The 24,840-nt window shown below is 51.1% G+C and overlaps 2 protein-coding genes across 3 annotated transcripts in view; one reads left to right on the top strand and one right to left on the bottom strand.

The window, feature by feature from the left end:
• Positions 1 to 18,513, bottom strand: part of LOC141734014 (keratin, type II cytoskeletal cochleal) — a 39,471-nt gene extending 20,958 nt beyond the window's left edge. The window contains exon 1 of the mRNA XM_074565154.1: positions 18,489 to 18,513. The gene's annotated coding sequence lies outside the window, so the exon portion shown is untranslated. The remainder of the gene's footprint in view (positions 1 to 18,488) is intronic.
• LOC141734015 (keratin, type II cytoskeletal 80-like) lies at positions 3,918 to 24,089 on the top strand. Of its 2 annotated transcripts, none has more exons than XM_074565157.1 (9): positions 3,918 to 5,139; positions 8,717 to 8,931; positions 14,143 to 14,203; positions 15,204 to 15,299; positions 17,461 to 17,625; positions 18,142 to 18,267; positions 18,363 to 18,583; positions 19,424 to 19,479; positions 19,573 to 24,089. In XM_074565157.1, exons 1-9 carry the CDS (start codon positions 4,813 to 4,815, stop codon positions 19,794 to 19,796), a joined length of 1,491 nt encoding a protein of 496 aa, XP_074421258.1. In that variant the 5' UTR covers positions 3,918 to 4,812; the 3' UTR covers positions 19,797 to 24,089. The 2 variants fall into 2 exon arrangements, with proteins under 2 accessions (XP_074421258.1, XP_074421257.1); XM_074565156.1 differs by having other exon boundaries at positions 19,570 to 24,089.
• The last annotated feature ends 751 nt before the right edge of the window (positions 24,090 to 24,840 follow it).

The following is a 24,840-nucleotide window of genomic DNA, read 5'->3' as shown; positions in this document are numbered from 1 at the left end:
GGGGACGGTATCGCCCAGCCTCTCCGTATGGCGGGAAGGGAAGAGCCTGCAGCACCCCAGCAGAAACAAGTGATGTCACCACCACTTAATTAGTCCTACCTTTTTTTTCCCCAATACCTGAAATTTCCTGGAAACTACGTGAGCAAAAAAAGCGCAGCCAATGGGTTGGAAACCTTCCTGAGCGTGAAGCCGCTGTGGGCACGTCCCGTCCTGCCTTCCAAACTCTTCTATAAATTCTTTGCAAGTGACGTCTATTCTGGGGGAAGTGTTTTAAAAGGTAGAGTTTTACCTACTCACTGTTTCATCCAGAAATCAAAAAGGAGGAAGAGGGGAAAGGGGCTGGCAGGGGGGAAGGGATGTGAATGGCTCTGGGCAGGCACATAAAGGAAGCAAAGAAGGAGGCGAAATGGAAATGTGACACTAGAAGGGCAGATGAGCATGGAAAGGAGGAATAAATGAGAGAAGGAAGGAGCAGGGATGGAGCGGAGCTCGGGAAGGCTGCAGAGCTACCTCCAACCATCCCCCAAACCGGGGTCCACAAAGACCCGCAGTCTGGGATGAAGTTCTCCTGTCCCCAGCCACCCTGCCCCGACACCAGCATGGGCAGGGTGGCTCCGGCGCTTCCCTCAGTGCCCATCCGCGGTCCCCCCGCGCTGGCAGGGTCAGACGAGGAGAGCGATGGCAAACCACAGCCATGCCCAAATGAGCACGCAGCCTTGTGGTCACCGGCGTGTCCCTGGCCGTCCTACCACAGCACTGGCCTGGGCTTGCCTCCAGCCCAGCCCTGCACCTTCCTTTCTCCACAGGGCACCGCAGGGAAGGAGCTGAATTAAGGTGTCTCTGCAATCAAAGCCCCTCACCACAAACCCAGCTCTGGGCAGCGGTGCTGGCCTGGGACCCCGTATAATCAACCTACCTGCAGGTTATGCCCCAGAGCGGGTAAAAACCTCGCCTGTCACAGGGTGAGGGCCAGCAGCCAAATTTAACAAAAGCAAAACAAACATTTACCAAAACAGGCCCTCCTCTTGCTCTTTTTTTAAACCCGAAGTGAACTGGGTGGACTGAACCTGGTTCTTTGGAACCAGGAACCTGCAGCTGCTCTGCCTCGTCCTACCTGTGGCCACAATATCAGCCATTCCCCCGCCATGCGTCATTTGGCTTCACACGCACGGTTCCCCCTCCAGACGCTCCTCACGTGCCTGACGAGGCTTAAGCCTGTCCTGCTGACCCACTCATTACCTCCGCGGCTCTCTGCATCCCTCAGCCCTGTCTCTGTCTTGCTTAACCTTAATCATTCAGATTCCTTGGGGCAAATGCTGATTCGTTGTTTGTTTCATACATTACCCACACTTAATAAACAGCAATTACTTATGGAACCTTGATAAATAAATTATTCTACTACGCGTATACATATTGAGCCAATAACCCTAAAAGGTGATTTTACAGATGGCCGGGATGAATCTCCACGTATCAAGGGAAGGGTGACAAGACTCTCCAGGTTTGTCTGAAAAGGTTTAAGCACCCCCAAGCCACCCTGTGATGGTTTAAGCTACCCTGTGCCCATCTCCAAACCTCAACCTACCGACCAACCACACTGCAAGCTCAAAGCAGTAGGTTGCCTTGCTCCTGACATACCCAGAATGGGAGACCCTGGGATGACTCAGCATCTTTGGATGGCGACGGCTTCATCCAAAGGGATCGGGGGACAAGCTAGACCAGGCTGCAAGGACACGGGTGGCAACACTGTGGGAGTAGGAGGACACAGCAATTTAGCTGGAGATGACTGGACCCTTCATCGCATCCTCCAGAGCCTTCTCCACCCTGTCACCACCTTCCTCTTGTCCCCATCCTTCTTTGGCTTGTTTTGCTACGTAGCAAAGAAGGCTGGCGCCAAATCTTGGAGCCTGATTTTGGACACTAGCCCATTCCAAACTGAACCAAATACCTGGCCAAGGAGGAGCATCGAGAACATGGGCAGGAAGGGAAGAAACACCCTGACTCAGCACTGCCTCTCCCACAGGGCAGGGAAGACAGCAAGGGAGAGAAACATGCAGCAAGGCTTTGGAAAGCAGCCCTCCCTTCTCCATCCTCAAAATGCCAGCGTGGGGTGACAGGTTTCCGCACTGCTACGTGCACCTACGATACCAAAGAGCAGCATCATTTCAGCATCAGGCTGCTGGGCATCGCCACGGAGCCATGTCCTGGTTAGACCAAAATGAGGGTCTCCCCAGGACCCTGCACCAGTGTCTCCCCGTAACAGGGCCAGTTTGGATCCCCACGTCACCCCTCTGCCTGGCAGGTGGGACAACAGGAGCTTCACCCAGAAAGGAGACGTCAGAAAGCAGGTTAATCCTCTCTCCGCAAGCTCTTCCCACGCATCCTCACATCACCTGCCAGCAGAGATGACCACTTGCAAACCCGTTCCTTAGAGAGTTATTGCAAATTATACCCATCCTTCTGGAAGGAGGCAGGACTTTGAAAAGCCTTGCTCAGCTCGGAGTAGAGCGGCCCCAATGCCCCCACTGGAAAATGGTTTTCCACCCTGCCGTTCCCCAGCATTAAAAGCAGCTTTAACCCTAAACCATCATCCTTCTACATCTTTCTGTGGCAGAACGATTTGGTTCCCCCTTCACCACCTAATAGAGAGGGTGTGGGATAAAGTACATAATATTATACAGGAGCCAGGACTCAAAAGGCACCAAGCAACATGCTACAATCAGATCTGATCACCAGAAGAGTTTTTAGTGCCATCCTGCATCAAGAGATGCCATTCCAGACAAACTGGACATCCTCCCAGGCTGGATCCAGTGCTAGAAATTTAATTTCAAGAAAAAAAAAAAAGAGAAAAGAAAAGAATTGATACTTAGAGGAGAAAGGAGTAGACATTGATGCCTGGGCAGATGTGGTTGCGATGCGATGACCAGCACTGCTTTTTCTGCAGCAGTTTCTTTGCTTCCTGGGATCTTGCAAAACATCATCGTGCAACATGCCAGTGCAGAACACTGCTCCCAGCCGCTATTAAACCGACCCAGCTTAATTTCCCCTCTATCTCCTTCCCTCAGAGGGCTCATTCCCAGGGAGCCATCACAACTGCCCTCAGCACCAGATGAAGCAAAAAACCTGCCAGGTGACCCCATGACCTGATGCTAATCAGGAACACTGATGTGCCGGCAACCGCAAAGCCACAAACGAGCAGCCCACGATGAGACAGATAATCTCACCTCACCTTGCAAGAGCCATGAGCTCTGTCATCTCCCGTCCATAAATTTTGTTTTAATCCTTAAAATAAACCGCTCACTGAAAAGTCCCAACAAGGATCCACTGAGTGAGGGACTTGGTATTCAAACGGATCATCAAGGGAAACGTTTTCCCTGGAAAGGGTGCTTTGGTAAGATGGGCATGTCATGTGAAAGCACACTTTTCTTGGCAAAATAGTGAAAGAAAAGGTTAACCCTACTGCAAGGGGCCATCTTTCTTCTGAAGTCCTTAAAATAGAAACTACTACAACATCAGATGCATTTCTTGTTGAAGCAGGTCTGCGACAGATCCAAACTTTCTTTCACTTTACTTGGCAGGGAAATTCCCAGCTTGTCTTCCAACATAGGGCAGAACCAGGCTGTAAAACAGCAGCTTTCCAAAAAAATGGAAGTTCTCAATTTTGGCCTGAGAAGACCATCCCCTTTCCTGAGAACACTGCAATGCAGTACACAAAAGAGGCAGAAATGGGTGCTCTCCTGTCCTGATTTTTCACTTGCGAAACTCAGTTAAAGCAGGAAAATGCTTTCAAGAAAGCCACGTCCAACACTGGTGTACACCTCGGTCCAAACAGGTATTTAAGGGCGTGCCAGCTCAGCAGCCAAGAACTCATTAAAAGACAGTTGGTTTTGGTGTCTCCAGTGCCAGCTTTTAAAGGGCTTTCAAGGAGCAGGAGAGCAGCAACCAAAGATGGACTTGGGCACTTCTGAGATCCAGCTCCATGTCTAGAGGTTTTGAAGGTCTCCATTGCTGCCAGCCCAGACAACCAAACAACCTCAGGACTCTTGGACCCCACACCCAAGGGTCTCAGAACCAGGCCTATCGTCCCTAAAACACGCAGAGCAGCAGAAGCTTCTGTGATGCGCTTCTGTGGTCAAAGGAAGACAGGGAGCACCTCTGGTCACCACGAGCTTGAGATGTGCCACCAAACTCCTACCCGTAGCCAATTCAGACTCTTTCTTTAAGACTTTAAACACTCCCCTACAAAAAAAAATAATAATAATAATAAAAAAAAAAATCACAATTTCTTCCTGCAGATTTTGGCTGGAAACCAGCCAGGGGCCGAACCCAGGCTCCGTGAGCCAAGCACTAGCGCAGCAGCCGTGCTCAGAGCCGTCCTCCCCGAGCCCAGCACCTTTGATTGCTTTCTTCACCATTTAAGGATGAGGAAAGCAGCCGCTCGGGGCCCAGCGAATTACCTGTGAGTGATTTGTTTTTGCTGCAAGTGCCTATGCCCTCACCACATAAACAAGCTCCTGAAAAAAGGAGGGTACAGAGAGAGGAGGGAAAAAAAAAAAAATAAAAAGCCAACAGGTTGATCTGGATTACATCAACGGTTACACCCTCCTCCGTTTAATGAACATAGGAGAACAGGTGCTTGTAATTCATTAGCCAACCCACGAGCTGAGGAGACAGGAATTAAGCCGACCAACCTCCTCAGCGTGCCACTACTCTCCTTCCCTTTGAGGCAGCAGCAGCAAGAAAACTTCATCTCTTTTTTTTCCTCTCCCTTTCCCTCCCTTCCCCTCCCTCGAGCTGCACAGCCACAAGCCGAGCATGACTAACCCTTGCAAAGCCTTCACCAGTGGCTCCCTCTCCTCCTGGGAGGTGTCAGGGAAGATGAGCAGAGGAAAAGCCGCCAGCACATCCCCGGACTGCCTGGGCCGCTGCAGTCCCAGCGAGGTGGCCAGCAATGGCTACAGCTCGCTCAGCCTCCACGGAGATGGTGGATACCGATGCTCCTCTTACCCTTCATTCTCCATCGACGGGAGACTCCTGGCCCCCGTGCACCTTGATATCGACCCCGACTTCCAAGCCATGCGTCAGCAGGAGAAGGAGGACATCAAGCTGCTCAACAACCAGTTTGTGACCCTAATTGAGAAGGTAAGGTGGGCTACTGAGGACCACGGTGCAGCATGGGGACAAAGATGGTGGTGGGGAAGCAGACACTAACCAGTCTCTCAGGAGACTTATCAAGGCCTTCAGCTAACTGTGGCCAGGCTCTGAATATTAGGCTAATTACCCAATTAGTTATTCCTTCAGTGCTATCTGTTTTAACAAGGGCTAGCATCACCTCTAGGTGAAGCTGGGCCGCATCCGTGGTCAGCAGCACCAGGCAGCCCGTGCATCCCCTCTGCCGCGCCTGTCAGTCACCCCATGGGTCCCTGGGGGGGACAAGCGCTCTGCCCTCGGGGACCCTGCCCTGCCTGAGCAGCAACGGCAGGGACACAGAGGCACGGTGCCGGACAGAGCAGGCCTCAGCTCCCGTGGTGGACAAACAGCCACGGGCAGTGACGCTGATTAGGGCAGCAGCTCCGATTCTTCGCCAGCTGCTAAAGGGAGCTGGAAACTCACCTCCACAGCAATGCGGTGGGCAAGGGAGACCCCCCACCCACCTCCCTCCTCTGTGGTTTTTATTGCGAGGGGTTGTGTCCTTAGCCAAGAAAGCGTCGCTTTCATCTCTTAAGATCCATGAGAAGGCAGAAGGTTTTCTCAAAGGAAAACAACTCATCTAGCCGAGGCAGGTTTCTGCAAAGCCCCGGTGCTCTGTAAACAGATGGTAATCTCCCAGGAGGATTGCTTCACTGCGCTCTACAATGCAGGCACTCGATGCCAAGCTACTATGGCTTGGGATTTTTTTGTTGTTGTTGTTTCGACTCTACCTCTAAGAGGACCTGAATTTACTCTGGGAAGGAGAAGGGTGGGGGAACCATCTCCCATAGCACCTATCCAAACTGAACAGCTGTGAACCAACCACACCTACGTGTGCAAACGGGAGTGCAGCAGCACCGGGGGCTCACCCCGGCCGGAGGGACACGGCCGCCTTCACGGCTGGGCTTTTCCAAGCACAGATCTCAGCCATGAGAATTTGGAGAACCCCAGGTTTGGAAATCACCCAGGTGGGTTGTGTCGCAGGTGCTGCGGGACTGGTCCTTTGACTAGCCAGATGGAGAGGTCAGGGTTTGCACAGATGTCAGCACTGCTCAGAAACCAGACCTCAGCAGAAAGGATGGAGGTAGGGGAGATGGGACAAGACCACACAGTGACAATGTGTAGGTGAGCCAGACCTCGGGCACCAGCCTGTTCCGTGCAAACAGCAATGGAAGGAGTAAGCAAGCCTCCAGGTTTCCCAATACACCCAATCTGGTGGCCTGCTGATAAGGGTGCTTTATGGGGCCCAATTGATGGACAGAAGATACAAACACCCCACCTTAGCTGAGTGGCTTTGACTTCAGTGCTGTCAGCTCATGCATTTAGCTTTGAAGGCTGTAACTTCAAGTGGTACATCAAGTGGCAAACTTCAGCCATCTGCCTCAGGCCCTCATTCCAGAGGAAGGTAATGACACTTCCTTGTCAAAGAGAACTTGTCTTTTTAATCAGGAATTCAGATGGTCTCAAGCCTGAGCGGCTCATTCCTCAGATAATTGACCACACTAGCTTTAGGAGTTGCTGATGATGATTTTCCAGCAGGCTGTTCCAGAACTGCTAGCATTTATTTTCCATCCAGATATGTCCAGGTGGAAGACAGGGAATAGCCAAGTGATGGAGACCCTGTTTGACGCTCTACCTTTAGCCTCAGCAGCACAGAGTCAAGACCTCTGAGGACAAAGTTTTAGTCACTTCTGTGTTCAGGCATGATTTTCCAGGAAACGTGGCCACGTCTGGGTGATCCTTCTGCTGCAAAACTCTCGTTAAAAGACTTTGCAAGGAAGAATTTCTGCTACGAGGGATGCTGTATGAGAAGCCAAGATCTAAGCGGTTCAGCCCAGTGCATGGGTATGGTTTGGGAACAGGAAAGAAACGGAAGAGTTAGTGAGGGGAAAAAGAAAAGCAACCAAGGATTAGGAGTGAGGTCAGGAACTGAGACTTGATCTGAGGATCAAAGATGGACTTAGAACAGCAGCCAACGCATTCAGTCATTTACCGTCCCAGCAGCAAACGGGGAAGCTGCTTAAAATGAGAGGCTGTTCCCTACAGCCTATCCCACAGGTTGATCCCAGCCCCACTGAGGGATGCTCTATCACAATCCCTGAGATGCCTCAGATGGAGGGAGCAAACTGGCTCTTGGTAGCCCCGGAGGCCACTGACTTCTGCCACTTGCAACGTCCCTTTCTGGCTCCGCTGCAGGAGCATCCTCTGGTTCTCAGCCTCACACACGCAGTGTGCCACTCCGGTTTTGTGCCAGGACAAAGCAGCCAGTCAGCAGACTCGACTACTGATGGGATGTCTACGGCCGTGCGTTACGATATCAGGAAGAAAGGATTAGGTCCCTAACGCTGAGACCTGGAAGGTCCCAACACTTGCACTCCTGCTGAAAACCGAGTGAGCATCTGAGTGGTTTTGCTTTGCTTGGCTGCGCTCTGTTTCTGCCTTTCTCTGCTCAGACAGAGCTCTTTCCCCAAAAGATGCAGTCTCTCACCATGTGCATCTGTGCAGCGCTCAGCAGCCCGGAGCTCTCTCTGCTCAACGCACTGATGCTGACTGGGGCCACAGAAAACTAAAGAAAAAGTCAAAGCTGAAGGGCAAGCAGAAGGTCAAGGCCTGATGGCACCTGCACCCCACTGCTCACGCCACCCAGGGCACGGTATCAGCGCTGAGTCACCTTGGTGACAGAGCGGAGGACGCTGTTGGAGGCAACTCGCAAATCACCAGCCAAAACGTGACTGAAGGAGTCTGGTTTTGTTCACAATGCAATAAGAGAGAGAGGAGGTAGCAATTAGATAATTAATTGAAGTTAGCCGAGAGCTTTGAAGATGAAAACTGTTAAACACTGAGCATTACTGTTAAGATTGTGAATATTAGGAAAGAAGAGTGCCAGATTCATCAGACAGTGGGTGGATGAAAATGCAGCGTATCCTCTCGAGCAGACAGGCACAAACACACATAGACCTCACGTGGAGTCTGTAATTATTTTGCTTATTCTCTAGAGTTCCCATAGGCCTTGTCTATGTTGCTTTGCAATACAAACCAGGACTCTGATTCATTCCCTAAACTTCACCATGGTGTAATCCTACAGATTTGAGAGGAGTTACCTTTGTTTGTGCCACTCCAAGGTAGTAACTCAGACTCCCATTCACCCTGGACATACGCGCGTGGCCTGTGCTGGACTTTCAGCCTCTGCTTCAATACGTTCGGAGGCAAAGAGGACCAGCATTGAATAGTCCTTGTTTTTCAGTGACTTAACAAGAGATGCTCATTCATTTTGATGTGAACACATTCTATCAAGAAATTAATAAGTAGGCAATGTGGAAAGCCTCTAAAAGTCACTATAACCCTCCATCCTCAGGTCTGATCTTCAAGGGATTTCTCATTCTCACCTGGAACCCGGAGATCTCTGCTGATTCCAGCAGCTTCTCACTACTCTGACGGTCTCCAGGTCAATGTCTCCTGCCCTGCCAGGAGCAGCCAGCTTTGCTTGTAGCTCTCAGTGTTACTAATGTCTCCGAAACATCTTCTGCAGGTTCAGTGCTTGGAGCAACAGAACAAGGTCCTGACGACAAGGTGGAACTTCCTGAAGGATCAAGACAATTCCCACTCCGAGTCAGACATCAAGGCCATCTACGATCAGTACATGAGCAAAATGAATCAAGAGATGAAGGCGCTCAACTACGAGCAGGAAAATCTTGAGCTGGAGCTGACAAAGGTCCTGAGCACCATGGATGACTTCCGAAGCAAGTAGGTGTCTAGCCTGCCTGGATATTACAAGGGGGGATGTGTTTCAAAGGTATCGGTTCAGCTGTGCACACGAATAGCCTGGGATTGACTTAACACGGGCAGCCTCTTATTCCCAGGAAGAAATTCCTACTTTGGTGTGCGCAGAACCGCGTATTTGAGAAGTTAGCATCTTAGCCTCCTCCTGATTAACTAGAGATGAAAGGAAATCCATAGAAAGCAAAATACCACAGAGTGCAGGGCATCCGTGCAATGCTCCGGCCAGAGGAGAGCTCTAGGGAACAGTATTATTGGGAATGACAGCCACTGAAATGGAGAAATATTTATTCTCCGCACCATTATCACGAGCCAGAACTTTCTCCCCAAACCACTTTGCTCATACCAAGCAGCCTGGGTCCATAAACACCCCTTTCCTTTCCCTCTTCACCCCACAGCATTTAATGCAAAATTCTGCTTTGACCAAAAAGTCAGACTTTTGCCCAGAAAATGTCTTGACAGAAAATACTGAGGCAGCTGAAAGTTTAAGGGAGGACCAGCTGCCACGTGCTTATCGCTGCTTTTGCCAAGAGCTCTGAGATCTTCAGATAAGAGCAGTTGAGATGTGCCATAGCTCATCCAAGAAGACAATGCTTTTCTTATTATCGGGGTCATTTGCATACCACAGGTGAATCCACAATTAGATACTTTCCCCTACAGTTACACCCATCTGCCTACACGAGATCTCTGGAGTCTTCCATGCTGATTTGCAGCAGAGAGTCACGTATGGGCACTGTCAAAACAGACCAGGGGTGCCAAGGGACTGAGAGACAGCACCGGAGGGACAGCCCAGACCTGTTCCTGATGTACGAACCGACGCATAAATAACAATGGTGTCCCCTCCAGAGAATTTAGCCCAGAGATCCTGAAGCTCTTTGCAGACTTCGGTTAAACCAGACAATGTATCTGCAAATCAGGGGAAGGACCGATACCTCCACTTCACAGACACTAACGGACACGCAGCAGTTCGATGTCTTGCTCAAGCTCACAGAGCGAGCTGGTGGCAGAGCAGGAACAGGAGCTAGGAGTTTGGTTCTTGACCTTATGCTGAAATCATTACGCTTGGCATCCTTCAAGAAGTGAAGGACTGACACCCAGGTGCCTAGAAATCCCTAAATTCTTTGTGGTGGGTGTCTGTTTTTTGGATATTGGATGGTTTTGGATGTTTGTTTATTTGGATGTTGGTTTTGCTACAAGGCTTGGGCTCACTGATGCTTGCTTTGCTGCCAGGTAGCAACCCTGAGCTCGGATCAAAGCCATGGTATGGATTGTGCCTTTTACTCCCTGCCCTAAAAAGATTAAGATCTTCATCCCTCTCTGGAGCACTTGATCTTCCTTGCAGCAATATCTTTCTGAGGAAATATCTGCTCCGTGGCCCTTCTCGGTTATTCCCTGAGTGTCAGGAAAACCCAGACAGGAAAAGGGTTGTGCTGGTGGAGAATGTCAGATCAGTCACCCATATCTGCTCTCACAGTTCATACTCATATTTGTACTCAGTAATTGCCTCATTAATTGCCTACACCTGGCAGTTCTCTTTTTTTTTTTTCCCCAGCCTGATTTCTGAATGATTGAAGTGCTCACACAAACAGGCTCTGTGTTTCCCCCTACCTTTTGATTTTCTTGGACAGTTACTACCTAGTTGGATAACAGGATAGACATGACAGGGACGCTACAGCCCTCAAAATTAAAAAAAGAGACTGACTAGAGGGACAGGAGGCACCTACACCCAGCACGCACAGAGCATAAGGACGCAGCATGTGCCCACGGGCAGTATTAGGCAGTGGAGAATCCACAGTGAGCACCAGCTTACGACCAGCCCGACTATGGGTCTTGAGAAGAGTTCCTGCTTTGTGGGACTAGACAGCCATGGGAAAGCGGCCTTTAGAAATGACACTGCTCCCAGACCACTGCGCCTTCATTTGCGGAGCCGTCCTCTCCCACTTTCTCCCGTTTGCAAGCTGCAAGGCACAAGCCCTGCCAGGGGTGACCTACGCAGCGAACAGGCAAAACCCACCCTGTCATTGGGTGCTGTTAACACCCAAAGCCAGAGCAGGTGCATTTCTGTGACAGTGACAATCCACCTTGCTGTTCCCAGCAGTTAGTGATTCATGGGGAGAGAACTGCTGCTTCTGCTGAGCCTTCTCCAGGCAGCAATCCAACCCCGTCCTAACCCACGCTGGCTCTGTCGAGTCCTGCACACCGCCTTCGAGAAGGCGGCCTCAGCACAGCTGGTTTTTTGGAGCAAATGGTCTGCCTAAACCATGCAAATTTTGGAGGCTTCCAACTCCTCTGGAGGTTTCTTTTCCCAAGGGAATTTTTTGGGGGGAGGAAAAGCTAATAACTTCACTGGCAAATTGAACTGGTTATGCTCTCATCCAAGCTGCGGCATTCCAGACGAAACGCGCCATGCGCACGGTGACCACCCAGGCAGGCTGCTGCCCTACAGATCACTTCAGCTGGGAAACCCGCCTCTCGGTGCCCCTCTGCAAGGCCCTAATTCACCTGTTTTCTCTATCCAGGGACTGCTCTCCGAAAACCATTGCACTTGCACCTCCTTCTCAAACTAGATTGCCACTGCCCAGCAATTCCAAACAGAGAGAATGGAGAGGGGACAGGGAAGCAGGCTGGAGGCTGGCACAGGATCTCAAACTCTTCTTCTTTAGGAAGTCAAGCTAAAAATCAAATACCAAAACATACCTGAATAAGGATGACTGCCCAGAGGTGCACATCTGCACAGGTGTTTGCTTCAGCTCTCCACAGAGACAATTTGCACATGCAAAGACCCATTTGAATGGGAAGGCAGGGAATTTTTGCATGTGCTGACCTACTCTGGTGTGGCGCTGGGGAGATGCTGAAGGAAAATATTCTCCTTTAGAGGATCCATTTCTGAGATCCAGGGATTGCGTTAGCCAAATCTTGCCCCCTGAAGACTAGACAGTCAACACCCCTCTACCCTCAGCCTCTGCAGTTGGTTTTCAGTTGCTTCCTGCCCCATTTCCTTGCTCCACAAGAGGAAAGGTGACTTAATTCCATGCCACCAGGCTCAAGTCCATCCCACCACTAGATCTTCACCCTAAAGTAATCTTGGAAGGCAGATCAAGAGAGGAACGTAGCCTGCCTGAGATTTGGTTCACCTCTGATTTTACTTCAGTGCCTATGGAAGGAGCCCAAGGCGACCAGACACCTGTCTCAAGTGTGTCTTAAGTGCATGAATCGAGATGGGATGGATTTACTCCTTAACGCACGACTGCTTGAGGATTATCTCTAAGGAGATAAATGCTGTAATGTGTTTGTGGAATGCTCCATCCCCATGTGAGTCATCTCCCAGCCACCAGGTCCCTCCGGAGCCGTGTGGTGAGCACGTTTGGCTGGCTCGGCTTGCTCTCTTTCAGTCAGGAGCGTTGTTTGTTCAATATGCAAGATTATGTCAGCGCCCGGCAATGTGTGAAGCTGCTTCGGCAGGCTGGGACAGACTGGGATTGGGCTGAGATGCAGTGAGGATGAAGGAAGAGTGGCAGGCTGTAATTAAGCTCAGTACATAGTTCCTGGCAGCATGGCTAACATTCCAGCTAAAGAGCAGAGAAACCAGACAGGTAAATCTCGTTAGCCATGCCACCTGGCCTTATAAGAGCAGGCAAGGAGAGGGCGAGTTTAACACCATGGGGGTACTCAAGAACCTTAGAAGCCCCTAACTGTGACTGTCAGATCCCCTCCCTGCCCTCACAGTTCCCTCTGCCGAGGAAGCAACAGCTCCAGGGAGCTGGTTTTGATATTTCAGGTCAGCCCCTGAGCATGACTTACCCCCTTGCCCTGCAACGTGATCCTCTGTGCTGCATTCCCAATTCCTTCTCCTCTTTCCACTCCTAGGCACAGCTCTGCTTTCTCCTAAAGGTTTGTACAACAGCGGGGAGGGCTCTCGAGAGTAACCAAACCACCAACCAACAGAGTATGGCTGTCATGCCCGATTTTATCATCATCACTATTAGGACATGCCATTTTACTTCATTCCCAAAGGTCTCAGCCTTCCCTGTATCAATTTGGTGACATCTGTAAGTAGCACTGAAAGGTTTCATTCACAGCCTGGAAGCGCCTCTGTGCACATTAGGATAAGAGGGGCCCGAGGTATCGCGGAAGAGCAGGGAAGCCACGACCTCCCTGAGAGCGCAGCCTGCTCTGCTCGCAGCAGGAGAGCCAACGCTCCCAAAGCGTGTCCAGCAGCACCGCGGGAGATCCCAAACGCCCATCACATAACGCTCCCGCGTGGCAAACGAACCAGCTGCTGCTGGTCACACACCAGCACCAAAAGAGACCCTGTGGCTTCCTGCTCAAATACCTGCTTTTAGCAGCCTCAGAACTAGCCGCATGCTCGTCCCAGGAGCCAGCAAGGGCTGGTGTATTCCCTAAGCTACCCCCTCGCGTTTGCTGCAGGCAAAGAAATGCATTTGCCCCTGGACTCAGTCTTTGCTATCCTGGTCCTGCCTTATCAAACCTGTTTCTAAAGGCCTGCGGGGCTGGTTCCTCTGCTGGACACGTAGCCATTAGGACTCCACCCGATCCCATCTGCTTTTTGTTACCTTCTGCTCTGCGGGGGCACTGTTCTCCCCAAATTACTTTGCCAGGTCCCGTGGTACTTGACAAACTGCACTAGGAGAACACCATCACGCTATGACACGGGTCCAGGAGTCTTGGACAAGACTCCCAGGCTCTGGAAATTAAATGCCAAGGATACCTGAAAGAAACAGAAGAGGAAGGCTTAGGGTGAAAGTTTAGGAGTCTTTGGGCATGTGGGTTTCACAGAGAATAACTCACCACACCCCACTTCTCCAAGCCTACTCTCTTTCTGTGGCAAATGGGAGGTAACCTGAGGTTGCTTAGCCCTCAAATTAAATCAGAATTAAAGCTACCTCCTCTCTGCTCTGGGGCTCTTCAGACTTAAAGTGCTCATGGTATTACTACAAAGCAGCTGGCATGTGGCAGCTTGTTATCCTCTCTCTTGTCCAAGATGCCCACACCTAAGAGATATCTCTCCTTGCTGCCTAAGGTATGCCAAGGAGGTAGGACACCATAGTAAAAGCAGAAAGCTTTGATATCAACACTTTTAGGGCCAGCAAGACAACCTTAAGTATCCAGAGTCTTTCACCATGTGCAATTTCTTACTGCTTTTTTCACTCTCCTTAGATACGAGGACGAAATTCGCCTCTGTAGTGGCATGGAATACACCTTCACGGAGCTCAAAAAGGTAAAGGCAAGAGAAGCTTTTCATCTGGACGGGCTCTACACCAGCTCTGGGCAGTCACAAGAGTCACACATCTTGCCCTTCTCTTGCTGGAGAGGCAAGATGGTCCAGGCTCAGCCAAGAGCTAGCTCTGGCCAGAGTCCTTGCACCACAGATGTTTGTGGGGTAATAAGGTCTTGAGAAAGACAGCAGAGTGGAGACCACGGTCACCATTTCTACAGGAAAAGTACAAGTGAATCTGGGCCAGCTGTGGGTCCAGAAGAGCCCTGCAGCTCTCGGTGGAGGCGCCTGGGGGTCAGACCGTGCCTGCACCCACCCCCACTGCAGTGGCACTGGCCAGCCCTGCCTGGTGGGGTCCGCACCCCAGGACCCCCCGAGGCAACACCCCTGCTCCCTGGCGTGTTTCCTCTCAGAATGACATCATGGGTTGGGAAAGGCTGCAAATTGATAAATGTGTTTGCTTTTGTTTCCTGTAGCCACACCCTGTTTAAACATCCTGCCCCAGAAGTAGCTGCATTTGAGTATCAGCTGAAAGAGGAGGCTTTATGCACAGCCCTTACATCAAAAAAAATTAAATAATCCAAGGTGCAGGAATGCAGGGTGTTATTAGACAGAGGAAACGTTCTCCGCAAACGATCATTATGGCTAATTGCATGTTTTCCCCAACAGTCATCAGCCAGTAAGGGCAGTTCTGGTGACTTTTGTGGATGGCATCAGAGTTTTCAATAACCCGTGCTTTTTGTGGTGAACAAAAGATGAGTGGGTATGGATCAGCTCTGCCCGTTTCCTTCTCCACCCTACCTCGTTTGAGACTTCCACCAAAGCACTCACACAAAAAAGAACTGCAGGGGAAAAAGGTCCACAAAGGAGCCTCTCTACTTGTTTCACGAGTACTTGCCAATAAATAGCAAGCAGGGCGCTGGCTGGGGGAGAGGTGGCAGTGGGAGAAAACTTCTTGCTACAAACTCAAACTGTTGATTAACACACTTCCCCTCTCCTGTAGGATTTAGATGTGAGCTCCTTGCACAGAACTGAGCTGGAGGTAAAACTCAACGGGCTCCAAGAGCTGATGGAGTTGAAGAAAACCATTTACGAGCAGGTAAAAATGCAATCGGGAGAGCAGCCCTGGCACACACACAAGCTGCCGTGGAAAAAAAAAAAAAGTGGGATTTTGGTGGACAGTTCCACTACAGAGAGGGCATTGTTCTGGTTTTACACCAAAATGAGAGCTTGTCCAGGGGAGTCGCATGGTGTTACAGACAACTATTAGAGGGCTGAAGGCAGGGTCTCATGAGCTAATCCCCTTCCCTTAACTAAACCAGCTCCATTTTAAATTTGATCGGGATGTTTCGCCTGCCCCACAGCTACTGCAGGGAGGCTGCCCCAGAGGTCTCCCCTCAGGAACCCCCATCTCACTCCCGACCTGCCTGAGCTTGGGCTCAGCTCCAAGCCTTTGCCTTGAGACCCCAGGTCAGGCACGAGCTGAACACTATGCTGCTCAGATTCAGAGGAACGGCTCACAACAAAACAGGACAAGCCCTGGTGAACCTGGGTGAGGTGCTAGGCGCTTTTTAGCACAATCCACCATAGTCCATTTCCACTTAAACAATAAGTGCGCAGTCAGGAATGACTTCACCGGGGGCAGGAAGGATACAGAGTCTGGAGCCCTTCAGAGAAACCCAAAGGCTGCAGGGTGCCCGTATCCACTCAAACAGTGGGAAGCGATTGCAGCCACTTACTCAGAGCCTGTAAAATGTTACCAAGCAAGCTCGACAGTGTTTTGGGAATACTAATGATTTGTCTAAATTCCACCAATACAAGCAATTAAAATGCTTGACAGAGGAATGTTATCACCCCTTATGGGGAAACTGAGGCACAGAGAGACAGAAGGACCTGCACAATATCAGTACTACGTTAGAATATCTACCCTGCCTGCAACTAACCGTGAAGCCTTACTTTCTCTAAAATTATAAGATTATTCCTGGTGCAAGGCAATCCACAGGGGTAGCTGGAAATCAGATACAACTGTGAGGATCTCCTTCTCGAGCTGATCTCCTCCAGGTCCCACGTGGCTGTCCTGGCAGAAGGCTACATTTTTTTTTTTAACCTGTGCTTCATGCAAAGAAATTCCCCCCTGCCTCTCTCTCTGCCCTCTCCTCTCAATAGCTTGTTTTCAGGTTAGTCATTTTCTCGCCTGTACCTGTTGATTTGACTGACATCAATGTCTAGGCATACATATCCAGTGGAAGGGCAAATTTTGCTTGACAGCTTTGCTCACAGCATGTTGGTATGAATCTGAAGAAAATCCCAGCCTCAATCCTCATTAATAAACCACCAGGTTTTCTCCCCCCCACTCCTTGCAGAGGATGCTCAAGTATTTGCAATAAACGAGCATTTTCTCAGATAGCTAAGAACCTGCTCAAAGATTAACAGAGAGGTTCAAGGATTAAACACCAGTGGGAAAAACTACTCTGATAATCCTGCTCTTTGGAAGAGTGGTGGGGTATTTTTCTGTTACTCATGAATCACCATGTCAGGGTGCCCTTTGTTTCTCCAGTCAGGGGAAGGCAAACAAGGTACACAAATGCTTCTCCAAAGAGATTAGAGCCCTCAGCACAAAAGGGAAGAACAAAAACATCAGGATGAAAGGTAAGCGATGGGGAGAGATGTATGCTGCTCCCTTTTAACAGTGGTGTAAATCAGACGCAACTGCAGAGGCGCCTACAAGAGCGACAGCCCTGCAGGAGCGGGCTGAGGCTGGGGGGGAGCTGCCAAGCGAACACGCACACCATCTGCTCAACATCAAGTCGCGTCTTGCCTGGATACAAACCACTCAGGAGTGCAGTTTACAGCCATGGATTAAGGGTCCTTTTTAGGTTCACCGAGGGGAGCCTGCATTCATCATTGTTTGTCTCCTTTTCTAAAGCTGTGACCGAGTCACTTATCAAGCGAAAATACCCCAGTCAGTGATACCGCAGCTTGTGCGTGCATGTTCCTGCTCCCCCCACGCTGGCTTGAGTCTCCCCAGCGTAAGAGAGCAGCTCTGGGGAGTGGAACAGGTCTGCTAGCGATGCATGTGTTCAGAGAAGGGTCCTGTTTCTTCCCTCTTTTAGCAGACACAAAGCAGACTACAACAACAGAAGCGGCAGCCACAGCCTCTCTAGATACTGAAGGAGAGCTGGGCAAGGACACCTTTTGAGCACCACCAGCCTGCAGAACATTTCACGCTGCCCTATTTCTGTTCTATCATTGCTATTCAGGAACTCGAGGAGCTGCTGACAGAAATTAAGGACATTTCTGTTGTACTGGGAATTGACAACGCATGCAAACTCGATCTGAGCAGAATTGTGGAAGAAGTGAGGGCCCAGTACGAAGCCCTGGCTCTTCGGAGCTGGGAGGAGGCTGAAGCACTCACCAGGAGAAAGGTATTTGTCTCCTTATCTGATTTACACTGGGGAGAGGCAGGGGAAGAAGCGGAAGAGAGAGATCAGTCTAGAAACTACAGGAATCAGCAAGATGTGAAGGCACAGACTACACCTAGGAATGGAGGGAGGGATGGGGTGCTAACCCAGATCAACTCCTCCTCACTCAGGTCTGTAAATTAGGAGTTTCGTTGCTCTAGGCTCTCCACACCATCAGTGGAGAAAGGCAAAGACATCTCCCAGTGGCAGCTTGGCCACCTAAAAATGCAAATGACCTTCCACTGGTGCTCCTCCAAAAAGAGCAGGAAAGAATGTGACTAACCCCAAGAGACGGTGTGCTCTACACCTGGCACAGCTTCAGCCAGAAGAGCGTATAAAAGTGAGCTCTAAATCCTTCCACACCCCCACTGTTTTTCCCCAGTTAGGTGCTTCCCCTCAAGGGCAGCGGGAATCCTCGCAGATTCCTTTGCCACAGCAGAGGAGGCACGCAGATAACCCACTCTTCCATCTCCCCTGCAGCTGAATGAAGGAAACACCCAGTCAGGCACCTACGGGGGTCACCTCCTTGACAGCCGACGGGAGATTGCAGACCTGAACATACAGATCCAGAAGTTGAGGTCCTGCATCGTGTCCCAGAAGAGCCAGGTGTGTCCTGGGATGGGTGACAAAACTCTGACACACAGGTCTCAAACTACCACACAGCTAACACCTCCACCACCCTTTTCCCTTTGCAACACCAGTGCCTGTACTTAGAGGAGCATATCAAAGAAGCAGGAGAGCATGGCGAGATGGCCCTCAAGGATGCCAAAGCCAAACTAGTCAAGCTAGAAGAAGCTCTCCAGAAGAGCAAGGAGGATATGGCTCACCTGGTGAAAGAGTATCAGGAGCTGATGAACATCAAGCTGGCTCTGGATGTGGAAATCCTCACTTACAGGAAGCTGATGGAAGGGGAGGAGAGCAGGTAAACTGGGCTTCTTTGTGCCTGAAGAGGGGAAGGGATCATAGAACGGTTTGGGTCAGAAGGGACATTAAAGATCATCTAGTTCCCCAACCCCAACTCTCTCAGCCTGTCCCCACAGCAGAGGGGCTCCAGCCTGCCCAGCATCTCTGGGGCCTCCTCTGGCCCCGCTCCAACACCTCCGTGTCCTCCTGCTGTTGGTGCCCCAGCGCTGGAGGCAGCACTGCAGGGGGGTCTCACAGAGCGGAGCAGAGGGGCAGAATCCCCCCCTCCCCCTGCTGGCCACGCTGCTGGGGATTCAGCCCAGGATGAGGTTGGTTTCTGGGCTGTGAGCACACATTGCTGGCTCATGTTGAGCTTCTTATCCACCAACACCCTCAAGTCCTTTTCCTCAGGGCTGCTCTCCATCCGTTCTCCACCCAGCCTGGATTTGTGCTTGGGATTGCCCTGACCCACGTGCAGTACCTTGCGCTTGGCCTTGTTGAACTTCATGATGAAACTGAACTTCATTGGGATCCACCCAAACACCTAGGGGAAGAAAGAGACACCCCAAGCTTTGAGGCTGGTATTGAAGGTTTGATAAAGAACAAATCCCAGCAGCCCCCATACAGTTCGGCCCTGCTTCTTCCTCTGAAGTCTTCCTTAGACTGCCCGGACTGGAGCATTCCAGCACTTCTCTAGATAATGCTTTGCCCACGTGCTGTTGATTGAGCCTTCATGACCCAGCCATGCACTTGGCTCTACCCACATAACCCAGCTTAGATGGGCCGAACTCCAGCCCTCTATCTGTCCGGCACAGCAGAGATTAATATGCACCCTCACTCTCTGTCCTTCCATTCACAGCATGGAGCAACCAATACCCACAGTCATCAGCACCGTCCACTCCAAGCCAAAGCACCGTAAGTGGTTTTATTCATACAGTTTGGCGAAGCAGAGTGTGAACGAAATGTTTCTAACCTCCTCCCTTTCATTCCCCCTCTCCACCCCAGCAGTTTCTGCCAGCACCTTGAGAAACTCCAAGCTGTTTGCAAGAGGAACAGGCAGCACCAACGGTGAGATGAAGCTAAATGGTGGCAGCACAAAAATGCTGCCCTCTAGAAGCCACAGTGACACCTCAGCGACGCCTGAAGCAGATGCCTTCAGCAGCGGTGCCCGGCCAAAGCTCGGTTCCCTGCCCACTGAAGAATGCTTGGAGAAACAGAGCCCCACAGCATAAACACAAAACCTGTTGGCATCTGTAGCCAAATGAGGCCAAAGCACTTTCTCCTGAACTCAAGCCAATGTCCGAGGGACAAAGGATGAGGACCCACTCCAGGCTGTCTCTTTCAAGTTTGTCTTTACAACATCCCAGTCATCTCCGTTACCAGTTACGAGCAGAATCCAACCCGGGATTTAGAGACTCTCCCATTCAGATACCCACACCGACATCTTCCTCTCTAGCTCTGTTTCCCCAGAGGATTTGCATTCACAACCTTTGAGATCTACCTGTAGGAAACCTGGCAGGAGGGGCAAGTGTTATTGCACAAGGTTTTAACACAGCAGCCAGAAACCATCAGCCCAGCAATTTTACCAGTATTACAAAACCATTCGCCCCGCTCCGTCCCTGCTCTGTGCGTGTCTGTGAGAGGTGGCCGCTGTCGTGGCTTTCAAAGGAAGCTTCATTGAGCTTCCCAATCAAGCTGGTGGGGAGATGCAGGTAAACAACCCGAGCCAGGTGGATTTGCATACCTGGTGACAAACATGCTGGCTGTACTGGGGGATCCTTGGCCACTTCAGAGTTTTTAACTGATTTTACTGCCTTTTGGGTGGCCCCTCATTCCTTCCCATGCGACTAAAGCTAAAACTCCCTAAAACTTTTATTTTCAGAGTCATCTCTCTAGCAGAGAGCATCTCCGCCTGTCTCACCTAAAGGCACTACAGACACACACCCCCGCCCCGCGTGGTTCTAGGCCCTAGAAATGGGATAACCCCAACGAGCAGGACTTGTCTTTGTATTTATTGAACTTACATTGCAGCTTTTACCTTGCCTGGCCGACACCAGCCACGTCACACCGCAGCTACTAGAGCTAACTCTGTAGATGCCACGTCCCCCTGCGAGGAAGGTGGGGGGAAATGTTCCGGCCTCAGCTCAGGCATTACCATGGCCCCCTTGTACAATCAACAGAGACAGTGCCCTCCAGTATTTTCCCTTACGAGGCCAGGCTCTGGCCTCAGCCACTGTCACACAGCCCTACTCGAGTTCCCAGATTTGGAGTTCCCAGGAGGAGTTGTTCAGAGTCTCTTTGCATATTTCCACTGAGCGCATTGCAGTATTTCCACGTTTCTGTAGGATAGACAACTACCATAGTGTCTGTGTACCCAGAACACTTGCTCTCCAGGGTTATGGCTGATATAATAAAGTACTGAGTGTCACATGGAAAGCACCGGGTTGTTTGTTTTTTGTTTTTTTTTTTCCTCTTCCAAATTTCTTACCACAGCCCACCTGAAATACCAATTCCTTCCCCAGTTGCCAGCAGGTCTCAGCTGAGGGCTCTGGCTAACCTCTGGCAGCCAAATGAAGCCGAAAATTGCTTCCCAGGTAACTTGTTTGGTCCATGTCTCCAGGGAAAAGTAAGCAGGGCTGGAGGAGCAGACACAGAGCCGGCAGCCAAGACTTTGGGGAGCTCACCGCTGTTCTGCCACCAGCCTTCCATGGGGCTTTGAATCACAGAGCAGCTCAAGCATGTTGCCGGAGATGAAGAGTTATCGCACTGGCCACCACGCTCCCACCCCTGTATTCATCTACACAGAGCTCCTCCTTGCTAAATTCCCCCTGCAAAGGAGAATGTCTGCACCTGGGACCCAGATCCATCCTGGGGAACCACGCTTCCCTGCAGCCCCTCTGAAGAGTGCCCCTTCCAGAGCACAGGGGTTTTCTCGGTGCTCCTTGCTCAAAACCACCCTCCTGTAAGGGACTTAACCTGGGAGATCCAAAGCAGACAAGGCTCCCAGGGGTGCTAGAGGACCTGAGATGGCAAGCATCTCTGCTCTGCTGTTTGCTGCCCACCTGAGAGAAACACTGCACTTCCAGGGTCAGCTCAAGGGGTACATGGGCAGAGGAGGGGAAGACAGTCCAGGCCAGCAGAAAGAGCCCCCAGGTGTTAATCTGGTCTCTCAAACTGGCAGGGATGGGAAAGGTGGGAGCTATGAGTGAGCTACCAGTGGTACAGGCTGTTCCCAGCCCAGGAGACGGCACTTTAGCACAGAGCTTCCCCTGGAGGCAGGACCCAGCAGAACCCTTCAATGAAAGCCCTTCCAGCTGGAGGAACAATGCTGGGTTTGTGCGAGGCTGTGACATCCAAGGAGCGAGAGGCCCAGAAGATGAATGAGTGCTCTGAGCAGCCCGCGTTCTTGTAAGGCAGGGAGGGGCTGAGGCTCCAAGCGAGGAGGGGAGGGAGAAACACAGAGCCAGTGTTGCCCAGAATGAAACCTGAATGGACAGGGAGGGCTTGGGAGCCCGGCACATTCCATCTGGGGGAACTACAGGAAAGGGTGGTCAGAGATGTGTGTTCATGGCCGGGCTGGAAAGGGCAGGGGCTCAATAGCAGCCCAGTCCTGTAAGAAGAGTTTGTAGCTGCTTTCCCTCCCTGCCATATGTTTTTTGGGGATTTTTTTTTTATTATTATTTTTTTTTCTGCTGCTTTGAAGGAAGCATAAGAGAAAAAAAGAAGGCTGCACAGGAGCCTTCACCACCCAGGGGACTAGGAGAGAGCCCTGAGGCCAGAGCAGGGGACTAAGAAGCTGGACTCTGTGTTCAGTTCACTGTTCTAGGACCCAGGAGAAAAGGGCCTGATGAGCGTTTCACCGCCTCAGTCACTTCACTGCCCCGTACCTCAGTTTCCCCATGGACAATTGGAAATGTCTATCAAGCCACATCATAGCAGGGCAACGAGTTTATGCAGCAGAGTAATTCCTGCACTCCACTGATGGGAGCTGAGCTATACCTGAGCTAGTCACATTGCTTCAGGACACCCATATCTGCCTGTGCACCCATCCCTCCCCCTCCACCATACTACCCCTTAAACACTGACTTCATCTGAAGAACCAGCCCCTTCCTCGGGGCTAATTTCTGTAGCTATTCTTATATCAGAGACACAACCAGCCCTAAACCCACCTGGTAAATTCACTGGGGAAGTTCTGCATCTTTTTTCTTTGTCCCGCGTAGGGCATCACACCCCTTGCCCCCCTGAGAAACAGCAGGTAGTACCACCAACTCGGGATCTCAGACTCGCCTTTGCGGTGCTGGGGGACAGTCCTACAAGGGCAAGGATGCTGAGCAGCACAGTAACCAACACGGCAGCCAACAGATCTAGCTGCTGCTAAGGGTATCTGTGGAATAAAACCAATCTCATCCATGTTATCTGTCGAGCTACATCTGTGCAATCCAAAGCTCAGGCATCTCCAGGTAAAGCCGTATCAGTTTCAACTGCAGAAGGCTTCCCAAAGATGATCTCAAACCCTGTCTGGAGCCAAAGATTAGAGCATCTGCCCAAGTGTGGGGAAAGGAGACATCAGATGTCCAGGACATGGCCCAGTTGTGAGACAGAGCCCAGGGGCAAAACCCAGGGCCAGATAAATCCGTGTGCTGAAAGCAGGGGGCAGAGCTGGTTTTGGTGGGGCAGACTCTGGCAGGGAAGATCACCGGGGAAATATTCATGTCTGCACAACAGCAACTGGGCTGGAGTCCAGAAGACAAGCCAAAGCAGACAGAGGGAAGCAGCAGGGCTCCTCTGCTGCCTTCCAAGCAGGGAGAGCCTGAGCCTCAGACCACATCTAAGGGCACTGCATACCTGGGCTGCTGCCTCCCAGGGTGGGGAGCACCCAAGTGTGAGCTCCAGGCTCCCTCTCCTGGGCAGGTGACACCATTGCAAATGCCTCCAAAGAGGAGGCACAGAGGCCTCTAAGCGCTGGATCCTACAAACTGCCACATCCCAAACAACACCCTCCTTCCTTCCAGCAATCCCAGCCTCCCAGGAGAAAGGGAAAACAGCTCCCAGGTAGTGAGAGAGAGGAGACCAAAGCATGGTCGAGATCCTTCCCTGGATGCTTCAGGAGGGTACAATGGTGGCTACAAAGGGATTGAGGCACAGGGGCTTGCCCAATCCCAAAACATGTTCCTCATCCACCAAGAGCTCACATCCTGGTGGAAATCACGCCTGTAACCCAGCCTGGCTGCCCCCAGTTCATTTCTCTCCACACAGACGGAGGGCTCATTCCTTCACAGCCCACACACACTTTGGAATCAGTCTGGGGATCCCCTTGGGGAAGGAAAATCAGTTCCCAGCAGAGTTACCAAGAGTGAGAAACACCTCCCTCGATCAGATCCCACCAGTCCAGGGAATCAACCTGTCAGGTTCCCCTCCTTGGTGTCTGGTTTTGGTGACTAACACCGAAAGCTCTGGCTGGGGGCTGTGCTGCCAGCACCACTGTGGAAAAGGCCACAGGCCCTTTCTGACCAGCAGAGACACACCACTTATTTATCCTTTTAGGGCTAAATCCTGCAAGAAAACACTAAAAATAATTCTAGAGAGTCAAACCACATTTTCCATCGGAAAGTCAGCCTTCAGCCCATCTGCTCCCCAGGAAGCAGCGATCCAGCTGCACGTGGGAGAATTTCTGGTTCTTCTCCCACCTCTCCCTTCCCTTCAGGTGTAGGGATGCTCCTTTGGACAGAAGCAGAGAGCACCCACCAGGCTTCCATTAAAACAGGTCACGGACCTGGTCTCGAAGGAGACGGCCCTTCTTCTGGTCCTCCCCAGGGCACTGAGCAGCCGGGCTCACAGAGACAAGTAAATTTAGACTGGGGAAGTCTGGCACAAGCTGAGTTCATGCTCCGTACCGGAGGGGGGGAAAAATCCCTCCACATGTTCCGCATCGTTAAACGTGTGGGAAGTGAGATGGAAATGTGTTCCTGGGGTAGGGAAAGGATGGCCTAGAGCTCTAGAGACTTTCCACTACACCTAGTCCCACTGAGTACAACTGCACTCTTCCAAAAATACCCCCAAGCCTGCTCCAATTTCCAACCCAGTTTAATCTGCCAGTCCCACTTCACCCATAGCTACTCCCCCTGGTTCCAGCTCATGCCTGGAGCAACTCCAGGAGACAGGGCACAAGACAGAAGGAGAAATATGGATCCTCCAGGCTCATCTCCCAGGTCTGATGCCTGGCATAGCCATTTCCAGGGATTCAAGCAGCTCACCCCAAGAAGTCAGATGTTGGGA

Source organism: Larus michahellis, chromosome 22, assembly GCF_964199755.1.
Source record: "Larus michahellis chromosome 22, bLarMic1.1, whole genome shotgun sequence".
Classification (NCBI taxonomy): Eukaryota; Metazoa; Chordata; class Aves; order Charadriiformes; family Laridae; genus Larus; species Larus michahellis.
The sequence above is the reverse complement of the archived record's forward strand: the minus strand, read 5'-3'. Positions and strand labels throughout refer to the sequence as shown.